The 12,094-nt window shown below is 47.4% G+C and overlaps 1 protein-coding gene across 1 annotated transcript in view; it reads right to left on the bottom strand.

Annotated features, from left to right (window-relative positions):
- The window catches only part of timm50 (translocase of inner mitochondrial membrane 50 homolog (S. cerevisiae)), a 45,900-nt gene extending 34,105 nt beyond the window's left edge, over nt 1-11,795 (bottom strand). The window contains exons 1-3 of the mRNA XM_056283686.1: nt 11,580-11,795; nt 7,871-8,027; nt 666-697 (exon numbers count right to left, since the gene is read on the bottom strand). Of these exons, the coding sequence (XP_056139661.1) occupies nt 666-697; nt 7,871-8,027; nt 11,580-11,795 (405 nt within the window). The remainder of the gene's footprint in view (nt 1-665; nt 698-7,870; nt 8,028-11,579) is intronic.
- Nucleotides 11,796-12,094: the final 299 nt, after the last annotated feature.

Here is a 12,094-nt window from a genome sequence, read left to right as displayed (position 1 = left end):
GTTTTGAGGAAGCCGGGGCGTTTTAGGACGGGAAGGAGACAGAAGTGTGCCCTTTGTAGTGCTCACACACCTCCTGAAGGAAGTGTGCGCCTCGCCGTGGCTTCCGTAAAGTGCGGTGCGAGAAGTGTGCCTTCCCAGAGCCGGGAGTCAGTAAAACGGCGCTACCCGAGACACGCGGCCTTTTGAAGGAGCTCCAGAGCAGCGCCATAAAGACGGGAGGTGCGGGACGTCTTTGAAGCCACCACAGGCGACAGCGTTCTAACCTCTACTTTACAACACAGGAGGCCACCCACACTCAATTAAGTCTACGTCCACGCTAATCTGGGGAAACGCCATATTCCTGGTGAAAACTAGGGGCGGGACGATGCCCAGATCTCACGGTTCGGTACCGTGGATGATGGAGTGAGTGATACAGATGTGTATGGATGGATGGATGGAACGAGTGATACAGATGTGGACGGATGGATGGATGGAACGAGTGATACAGATGTGGACGGATGGATGGATGGAACGAGTGATACAGATGTGTATGGATGGATGAGTGAGTGAGTGATACAGATGTGTATAGATGGATGGATGGAGTGATACAGATGTGTATGTATGTATGTATGTATGTATGTATGTATGGATGGATGGATGGATGTAGTGGGTGAAACACAACACACCTTGTTTCCTTGCTCGTCCACAGAATTGCTTCCTGTAAAGGAGAGGGAGACACATGTCATTGTCAGTGGTCAATAATGCGTCCCTGCTAGCGTTTACAGACACATCCTCACCAAACCTAAGAAAGCAGAACATTTAGAAGATGAAGCAGTCATCACCGTAACTGTCCATCATCTTTTCACCGATTCTTACAGACGGCATCTGGGGTTTGTCAAATGGGACGAACCGTTCAGAGGTTCGACACAGAGTCGTCTTGTAGAGCAGCAGCTCGGTGTTCAGAATATTTAGTGTCCACCGGGGGAACAGAAGGGCCTTTTTCCCCAACACCGTCATGTGAGTAACAATCGTGCTCTGTGGGCTGAAGAGGGTTGACTGACAGATACGACAGCTCGCCACCGGTCGGCTGCCAACATGATAGAAACAGCTTATTCCCTCAAAAACAGGTTGGGATCCACAGTCTCGCCTTCCAAACATTTCTCCGTGCAACAAACGAACAATAAATTAATTAATGAATCCCAAATAGCCCACGTTCCATAACGTGACTGAGAAAATGTGATTGAAAGTGGAAAGAGAAGCTGCTGCCCGAGGAGGAAACACCGAGGGCGGTCTGACAGGACGCGGAAGCGGGGCAGGCTAAGCTAACTGCTAGCCCATGCAGACCGGCAGTACCGACAGTCATCCTGGCTGGCGTTCGTTCTCTGGACAGTGATTTTTTGTTTAGTTTGGATATATGTGTTAGTTTGGATATGTGTGTTAGTTTGGATATGTGTGTTCTTGTAGTTTTTGGATGTTTTGGTCTTTGTGTTGCACTGCTGTGGGCTGCGGGCAACGACATTTCATGCACTTGCATACATGAAATGAAATGTTCCCGAATCGATATACACAACGGAAAAAATAACTATTAACATAAGGCTGTAAAAAAAAAGGGTGGAATGGTCCTTTAAAAGTAGGAGTTTGACACAATGCCCCAGGAAGGTCTTTTTCCACAGAGAGAGAAAAAAAAAATCCTACTGTTCATAATAGTGATTTACCCCAACCTGATGGGAACTTGACTCTTATTCGGGTCCACAAAATGTACAGATTCTGACATAACACCGTTAACTAAACCACTTCCCGAGGCAGGTGCCGTTTTACATGGCTGCACTGTGCCGACAAGAACCCACTGCAAGGCAAAGACAACAGACCCACAACAGGAAAACCACCAGTCTGCAACGCGACAGTCAGGTGGAGTGCCACTGAAACACAGGTGAACGCGGGCGGGGGTGGCTCGGCAGCCAGCAAGGGGCAAGAGAGGAGCGTAAACGAAGCGCAATACCAGATAACGAACACGGCGAGGAGCCGAGCTCCAAGTTTTACCCGCTCCGTAAAGGCGGCAGACACACGCGGCGTAAAATGGAAGATGGCGGTGAGGTGAAAAAACAAAACAAAAAAACTTTATATACTCCCTGTCCATCCGGTGTTTCCTGTGGTTTGCAATTGGGGCAAACCTCTCGCAAAGGAAAAAACGGATACGTCACTGTTTTACGTTTTAAAATTATTTTTAATTACCTATTTTATTTATTATTTTCATTCATTTATTTATTATTTTAATTTGTTTAATTATTTATTATTTTTCAATTAGTAATATTATTTATTTATTAGTTTTATTAGTGTTTATGTCATTATTATGTTTAATTATCAATATTATTTACCATTTTTTATTTATTCATTTTATTATTATTGTACAGTGACAAAGAAAGACAAGGTTTCTGGTTTACTGCCGCAGTGCAAAGTCAACTGGAGATACTAAATTGCCCCCAAGTGTGAATGTGTGCGTCTGTGTGTCTTGCCTATGATGGACCGGCGACCTGTCCAGGGTGTTCCCCCCCCCCACCCCCACCCAATGAGCGCTGGGACAGGCTCCAGCACCCAGCGACCCCAATTAGGATAAGCGGCTTGGAAGATGAATGAATGTTTTGTGACAAAGCTTGCAGGACTGGTTGGTGCATTTCCCCCTTCGGGGCTTCTTGTGCAACACTCCCATGGCCCCTTTGTACGGGAAGTCCTTGAGAGGAGGCCCATTAACAGACAGTCGCATGCAGGCTGCTGGTGTCGTAACTGAAATACTATTACTATAACCAGCTATGAGTCAGGTTAAAAGTCAATGAAAACGGCCTAAAACTGGAGGTCTCCCAGCTACGGTTCGTAGCCCCTGATCTGGAAAGGTAACATATGCAGCGGACCTCGAGACGATCACTGCCCGCAGCATCTTCCAACCATCCAGCCAGATCAAACGCCACCGCAAGTGGTGCGGTGGCCCCATGAGCAGAGCGAGGATAAGAGCCAAACTAACTCAGCTTGGACCCATCAGAGCAAGCGAGAGAGATGTGCCCCCCCCCTGCCACCCGAACTAAACATCCGCTCCGTTTACCTACCTCGTCTTCTTTTCTTTTCCTTGGCAAATACCTAATCAACTCATTTAGTTTTTAAATTAGTGCCGCTAACCGACTGATTTGCGTAATGCATGCACGGGGACTGGGAATCTGGTTTCCCGCACAAGTCATTGGATTAGAGGGTCGATTGTGAAATGTTTTGTTTTCTTTTTTTTCTTCTTTTTTGCCGTGGCAGCAAATAATTTGTCACGACAAAATCTTGCAAGCAGAAACACTGTTTCATCTTTACCGTTCTTTACACTGTTTCATCTTCACCTTCTGGACAGTTTAAGCACATTAACTGATGCTAAATATGCTACACCCCTCCTCTACAGGACCAATATGACAGAAATGTGTCATGGAACAAGAAAACTATAATTCGTGACACAAGATTCAAGAAACTTTATTGCTACACAACCGGGTAGGTGGTATTTGTTTACGGTACAGCATGGTGGCTCCATGGTAACATACCAAACTTCCCAATGTGAAGCCATACAATAAATAAATGTAGGACACACACACACACACACAACAACAATAGCAGTCATTAAGGGGTATCAGGGGATGGAGGGGATGGAGTGGAGTTCTTATTGCGGTGGGGTAAAAACCGTCTCTGAAATGGGTGTTTTGTTTTTTTTGTTGCACCGATTCAACTGTAGTGTCTTCCTGATGACACGAGTTTAAAGAGGCAGTTGAATGGGTAGGAGGGGTCATCAATGAGTTTACCAGCCCAGGTGACTGTGCGGGTGGGGAAGATGGAGTCCAGCGGAGGAAGGTCGCATTCTATGATTTTGGAGGTCTTTTTCACTATCTGTTGCAGCTTGGTTTTGGTGATGATGTCCATGGTTCCATACTAGACTGTTAAGGAGGATGCAAGGATGCTTTGGATGACAGAAGTGTAAAACTGGACCATTAGCCGTTTATTGACCATGTACTTCCTCCCGAGTTCCCTCAGGAAGGACAGTTATTGTGCCATTTTGATGGAATTGGTGTTGATGTCCCATTTTAAGTTATTGCTGATATGAGTGCAGAGGAATGTGGAAAAAGTCTGTCATGGTTATAGGTTGGTCAGCGATATGGATGGATTCTTTGGCAGTCTTGCATGTTGTTCTGAAGTCAATGGCTATTTCCATGGTTTTGGAGGTGTTGAGCAAGAGGTTATCCAAAGGAGTTGAATCAAGTGCAACTGGACTTGGTATATATCAGTGAAGACGTTTCCGCCTGAATAAGAACATTCACAGACGAGCAAGAGGTTGTTGTTATTGCACCATCTCACTGCCCTGTCCAAATCTTGCCGGTATGGAGTCTTGTTGTCTGAGATGAGGCCCACAATGGTTGTCGTCTACGTATGTGAATACTTTGACTGAGCTGACTGAGATGTGCAGGGAGGGGAACTGGTTAGTGTACAGGGAGAAGAGCAGGGGAGACAGGACGCAGCCTTGGGGGGCACCAGTACTGAGGAACAGGAGGCGAGATGTGCGGCTGTTCACCTTGACTCTGTGATCTATTGTTGAGGAAGTCCATGACCCAGTGGTTCATGGCCAGGTTGATGTTCATGTCCTGTAGTTTGGGGAATAATTTGAAGGGAATTGTGTTGAATGTCGAGGTGAAGTCGATAAACAGGATGTGTGCGTAGGCATTAGTGGCAGATATTGTAATGTGTTATGGAGTAACAGGCTGATGGCATCCTCTGCTGACCTGTTGGCATGGTAGGTAAATGGATAGGGGTCCATTTGGGATGATATGGAGGATTTGAGGTAGTCAAGGTCCAGGTGCTCAAATGATTACATGGCCACGAATGTAAAGGCAACAGGTCTGAAGTCATTGACGCATGTAATCTTGAGGACTGAAATGATGGTAGACTGTTTAAAGCACTGTGGGACTTTACACTGGCGGAGGGATGTATTAAAGATGACGATGAATACAGGCACCAGCTGGTCAGCACACTAGCTGAGTACAGCATGGGAGAGTTGATGAGGCCCTGCTGCTTATTGCTGTTTCTAAACACAGCCCTCACTTGTTCCTCCTGGATGGGAAAAGGTGGGGTCTGAGGTGGTAAGCAGAAGAAACCCAGCATAAAACTCATCGAGTTTTCTGGTAGGTAACGGCCCTGATTTGCAGCTGGCGGGGGCGTTTTTTTATAATTGGTCATCTCTTGTAGATTTGTCCAGACCGCTCTGGAAAAAGCCAGGCTGAACCAGGTTTCAGTAAAAAAGAATGCTGGCATTCCCTGCATTTTATTTTCTGGATCAAGAGTAGGGGCTCTTCCATTTTGTTCATGAGGGATTGTGATGAGCAAACTCATTAACGGCAATGCTAGCGTTAGCTTTAGGATGAATGTAAACATCAGTTAAGACAATCGATGAAAAATCTCTTGGGGGACAAGGGTCTACAAGTTATAGTGAGAAACTTGAGATCAGGCGAGCATGACTGGTGTACTATTGTGGACTTAGTGCATTACTGGTGGTTAATCATACAGCAGCTGTTGCCTTTTACTTGACCAACATTAACTGACCCGTCACCTCGGTGGATGGTATATCCTGATGGTTACGACAGAGTCTGGGACGTTATCGTTGAGCCAGGTTTCAGTAAAACAGAAGGCTGAGCAATCCCCGCATTCACTTTTCTGCAGCAGGAGTAGGAGCTCTTCCATTTTGTTCATGAGGGACTGGACCTGTGAGGGTAGAATAGCCAGTTGGGCCGACATCTGAATCGGTATAGAACCCCGGCTTGTCTGCAGCCATCTGGTGCATGATTATTTGAGTACCCCAGTGGGCAAGATGTTGCTTATTCTTCAGGAATGGGCAGATGTTGTCGATCTAGAGTCCCATATAATTCTTCTCCGATGACGAGTAGATCCTCACAGGTACACTACCGTTCAAAAGTTTGGGATCACCCAAACAATTTTGTGTTTTCCATGAAAAGTCACACTTATTCACCACCATATGTTGTGAAATGAATAGAAAATAGAGTCAAGACATTGACAAGGTTAGAAATAATGATTTGTATTTGAAATAAGATTTTTTTTACATCAAACTTTGCTTTCATCAAAGAATCCTCCATTTGCAGCAATTACAGCATTGCAGACCTTTGGCATTCTAGCTGTTAATTTGTTGAGGTAATCTGGAGAAATTGCACCCCACGCTTCCAGAAGCAGCTCCCACAAGTTGGATTGGTTGGATGGGCACTTCTTGCGTACCATACGGTCAAGCTGCTCCCACAACAGCTCAATGGGGTTCAGATCTGGTGACTGCGCTGGCCACTCCATTACCGATAGAATACCAGCTGCCTGCTTCTGCTCTAAATAGTTCTTGCACAATTTGGAGGTGTGTTTAGGGTCATTGTCCTGTTGTAGGATGAAATTGGCTCCAATCAAGCGCTGTCCACTGGGTATGGCATGGCGTTGCAAAATGGAGTGATAGCCTTCCTTATTCAGAATCCCTTTTACCCTGTACAAATCTCCCACCTTACCAGCACCAAAGCAACCCCAGACCATCACATTACCTCCACCATGCTTAACAGATGGCGTCAGGCATTCTTCCAGCATCTTTTCATTTGTTCTGCGTCTCACAAACGTTCTTCTTTGTGATCCAAACACCTCAAACTTGGATTCATCCGTCCACAACACTTTTTTCCAGTCTTCCTCTGTCCAATGTCTGTGTTCTTTTGCCCATCTTAATCTTTTTCTTTTATTGGTCAGTCTCAGATATGGCTTTTTCTTTGCCACTCTGCCCTGAAGCCCAGAATCCCGCAGCCGCCTCTTCACTGTAGATGTTGACACTGGTGTTTTGCGGGTACTATTTAATGAAGATGCCAGTTGGGGACCTGTGAGGCGTCTGTTTCTCAAACTAGAGACTCTAATGTACTTATCTTCTTGCTCAGTTGTGCAACGCGGCCTCCCACTTCTTTTTCTACTCTGGTTAGAGCCTGTTTGTGCTGTCCTCTGAAGGGAGTAGTACACACCGGTGTAGGAAATCTTCAATTTCTTAGCAATTTCTCGCATGGAATAACCTTCATTTCTAAGAACAAGAATAGACTGTCGAGTTTCAGATGAAAGTTCTCTTTTTCTGGCCATTTTGAGCGTTTAATTGACCCCACAAATGTGATGCTCCAGAAACTCAATCTGCTCAAAGGAAGGTCAGTTTTGTAGCTTCTGTAACGGGCTAAACTGTTTTCAGATGTGTGAACATGATTGCACAAGGGTTTTCTAATCATCAATTAGCCTTCTGAGCCAATGAGCAAACACATTGTACCATTAGAACACTGGAGTGATAGTTGCTTGAAATGGGCCTCTATACACCTATGTAGATATTGCACCAAAAACCAGACATTTGCAGCTAGAATAGTCATTTACCACATTAGCAATGTATAGAGTGTATTTCTTTAAAGTTAAGACTAGTTTAAAGTTATCTTCATTGAAAAGTACAGTGCTTTTCCTTCAAAAATATGGACATTTCAATGTGATCCCAAACTTTTGAACGGTAGTGTATATTTGAACAAAGATGATGATTTACGAACAAATAACACCGACAAAAGTGATGGAGGTGACAACACAAGTTTGTACCGGGGCTGGCTGAGCAGTCACCATGACACTTCACAACATCCAGAAAAAGATTACAGGTTAATACAAGGTGGGTGCAAGCCTTAGTGATGCTTGTATTGTAGAAGACGTCACAAACATCAACTGAACATGAAGTACGTCAGCTGTGAAGTGCAGCTATAAGTCAGCCGGGTGCAGAAGGACAGCGGAAAAGCAAATACAGATGCTTTCCACAGGATGCAGATGCTGGACTTACCAAATATGTAAACGACACCCATGGCTCCACCGAGTCCCATCAGACCAGCCAGCCTCAGTACCATCTTCTTAGCATATGCCGTGTTCTCTTTCTGTTTCTTATCTTCTCCATGTTGCCCCTCCTGCTCCCCCTCTCCCCCGTCAGGAGGAGGCTGACCCTGAAGACAAAAGCAAGTCACACTTCAGATCTGCCCAAAACCAAGCTTTATCACATGTCTCGATGCATGCTCCATAATCCAGGTAAGAAAATCAAACGAGGTTGAATCAGTTCATCTGGATACAGCTTTTATTGACAGATACGTTTCATCACTCCACTATCTGCAGTCAGTTTAGACTGAAGATGTCACTTAGCTGAGTGACGAAACGTATCTGTCAATAAACGTATCCCAGATGAACTGATTCAACCTTCTTTGAACGCTGCCTTTCATACACATATACAGCCCTGTGATGGACTGGCAGGCTGTCCAGGGTGTCTCCCCACCTGCCGCCCAATGACTACTGGGATAGGCTCCAGCATCCCATGACCTCAGTTGGGATAAGCGGCTTGGATAATGGATGGATGGACATAAACAGCATTCTGGACAATTCCAAAAGTTACAAGGTGGCATTCTCCGGTGCCAGTCCGGCTTGTATATTCTCATACTGGAAACCAGTGACATTAGTGTTGGGTGACATTAACAAAATCACATATAATATCTTGATATTGGCGGCATGATGGCGCAGTGGTTAGCGTGGGCGCCTCACAGCAAGAAAGTCCTGGGTTTGAGTCCCGGGGTAGTCCAACCTTGGGGGTCGTCCCGGGTCGTCCTCTGTGTGGAGTTTGCATGTTCTCCTCGTGTCTGCGTGGGTTTCCTCAGGGTGCTTCTGTTTCCTCCCACAATCCAAACACATGTAGGTCAGGTGAATCGGCCGTACTGAATTGCCCCTGGGTATGAATCTGTGTGTGTGTGTGTATATGTCGGCCATGTGTGATGGTCTGGCGGCCTATCAAGGGTGTCTCCCTGCCCGCCGCCCAGTGACTGCTGGGATAGGCTCCAGCATCCCCGTGACCCTGAGAGCAGGATAAGCGGTTCGGATAATGGATGGATGGATCTTGATATTGATGTCATGATATTTAGCGGATGACTACCGACTCTTTCATAAGATATTTACAGCAGAAAATGTTCATAAATGACCATTAGTAATGTGGATATGATGAACAAGCAGGTAGAGACATTTGTTGTTTATTTTACTCAGCTAAAACAGCCAAATAAGTTCAGAAAATTGTCTCTTTACTGTAATGCAGCCTTTAAGACCAGGGACTGACAACGTTTAAGATATCCTGGTCTCATACATCATCATCATCAGTTCTGTACCCTATGGAGGTCGTAGGAGCACAGCTGATGCCTCAAAAAGTCTCTTCCACCGTTCCCTATCCATCGCAGCTCTCCCCGCCTCCACTACGCTCATCTGTAGCCATTCTCAGATGTAGTTTACCCAGGTTTTTCTCGGTCTCCCTCTCTTCCTTGTCCCTTCTACCAGGCCTTGCAGGGTGTCCTTTCAGTTCGGCAAATGTGCCCAAACCAGTTTAAATTCTTTTTTCTTTTTTTTTTACCATTGTCAGTAAACTATCATGGTGACCAACAGCTTCCTTCACTCTGTTCAGCACTTCAGTGCTGGTGGCGTGCACTGTGAATGGGAGTTGCAGCATTCTTCTATATGCTCCAAGTCCAAAGCCTTGTATTTTTTTCTCCATAGCTTTTGTTAGGGTCCTGGATTCTGCACCGTATAGAAACGTTGCTATTATGATGGTGCGGGGCAGTTGCACTTTTTACTTCATTCCAAGCTTTTTATCTTTCCAGATCGTGTTGAGCTTGGTCACTGCGTTTGTCGCGAGGGCCATTCTGCTCCTAATTTCTTTTTCCGATCTTCCGTCTTCGTTAATCACCGATCCGAGATATTTAAAAACGTGACTTCCTCAAGTTTTTCGCTGCCAACAATGATTTCCGTGGTCTACCCTTCAATCTCGCATACACAGCATTGATATTAAACCAACTACCAAACTCTACTGGAGAGCACAAGTTCCATCCATCCATTATCCGAACTGGGTATCCTGCTCTCCATCCATTATCCAAGCTGGGTATCCTGCTCTCCTTCCATTATCTGAACTGGGTATCCTGCTCTCCATCCATTATCTGAACTGGGTATCCTGCTCTCCATCCATTATCTGAACTGGGTATCCTGCTCTCCAACCATTATCTGAACTGGGTATCCTGCTCTCCATCCATTATCTGAACTGGGTATCCTGCTCTCCATCCATTATCCGAACTGGGTATCCTGCTCTCCATCCATTATCCAAACTGGGTATCCTGCTCTCCTTCCATTATCTGAACTGGGTATCCTGCTCTCCATCCATTATCCAAACTGGGTATCCTGCTCTCCATCCATTATCCAAACTGGGTATCCTGCTCTCCTTCCATTATCCGAACTGGGTATCCTGCTCTCCATCCATTAACTGAACTGGGTATCCTGCTCTCCATCCATTATCTGAACTGGGTATCCTGCTCTCCTTCCATTATCCGAACTGGGTATCCTGCTCTCCATCCATTAACTGAACTGGGTATCCTGCTCTCCTTCCATTATCTGAACTGGGTATCCTGCTCTCCATCCATTATCTGAACTGGGTATCCTGCTCTCCTTCCATTATCTGAACTGGGTATCCTGCTCTCAGGGTCGTGGGGATGCTGGCGGCTATCCCAGCAGTCATTGGGCGGCAGGTGGGGAGACACCCTGGACAGGTCGCCAGGCCATCACACAGGGTCAACATACACACACATTTATACCTAGGGACAACTTAGTACGGGTGAGTCACCTGACCTACATGTCTTTGGACTGTGGGAGGAAACCGGACCCCCGGAGGAAACCCATGCAGACACGGGGAGAACATGCAAACTCCACACAGAGGACGACCCGGGACAACCCCCAAGGTTGGACTACCCCGGGGGCTCGAACCCAGGACCTTCTTGCTGCGAGGCGACCACGCTGACCCCTGTGCCGCCCTAAAAGCACAAGTTAATTTTCTCTCATCCATCTGATGGCACCAATTCACTAGATAGTCAGTAAAATGGCTGAACGTCATGAAGCTCATGTTATCTGTGCCTGTTCAAGGCAGGGGTGTGGGGGGCTTGTCTGACCTTCAACACACACACACACACACACAGACACACAATCCCCGGCTGACAGACTAAAGCAGATTAAAACAGCCATATCTGTGCAGAGCTGGCACACATGGTCGTGACCATGCTGACGCGGGCCAGCAAGGTGACATGTCTCCGCAGAACCACATTCATCCAGGATGCTCTGCAGGTCCCGACGCCGGAATTCTGCCGAACCGAACCGGTCGACCTGCCAACCAGCCGGCGAGGATGAACCCACCCACCCCGCCGGCTTCATTCATTCAGACCAACGAGACACAAGACGTATAAACTGGGGGGGGGGGGGGCAGAGAGACATGATAACCGCAGGACAGCCGGTATCGGTCCAGTACCAGCCAGTAACCCCAAATCTTCAATGCCCCCCCCCCTTTTTCTCTTATTACCCAGCGTAATTGTCCTACTGTATTTCCACAGCGCGGCTGCCGCGGTTCAGCCCGAGCGGGGGGCGTCTCCCCCCCCCCCAATTAACCCGCCTTGGGTTACCTAACACAGAACCAAACGCACCCCCCGACTCACCTGGCGGCTCTGCTGCTTCAGGCGGTCCTGCAGGATAGACTGGGCCAGTCCTCCCGTAGCGCCGACGCCGCCCGCCGGCGGCTTCTCCGTGGAGAGGGCGCGTAAAATGTCCAGCCCGGAGGAGGAGGAGGGACAGCCGGCCTGTCCGCCGCTCCTCAGCCGCAGCAGGCCCCGGCTGGCTCGGACACACATGGGGAACACGGACGCGGCCGACATCTTGAAATGAAGCGTCGCCGGCGGAACATGACGCCGGCGAGAAGGGCAAACGCGCCTCATTGGCTGGGGCGGATGAGCGACAGGCGAGGGCAGCAATCGCAGCGCCGGCAGGCCACGTGTTGGGCGGAGTGGGCGGGCCTCCGCGCCGCGTGGTCCAATCGGGAGCCGAGATGGTTCTGACCTTCGAACGCAGCGCAACACAGCCGTGGAGAGCGACGGCGAATAGCTCGAGGCTGTTATATTACGTCACTTGCCTCCAACCAATTCTTGATATCTACAGATTACAGAAGACGTGTGGT

Source organism: Lampris incognitus, chromosome 7 (genome assembly GCF_029633865.1).
Source record: "Lampris incognitus isolate fLamInc1 chromosome 7, fLamInc1.hap2, whole genome shotgun sequence".
Lineage (NCBI taxonomy): Eukaryota > Metazoa > Chordata > Actinopteri > Lampriformes > Lampridae > Lampris > Lampris incognitus.
This window is presented reverse-complemented; position numbering and strand designations above follow the sequence as displayed.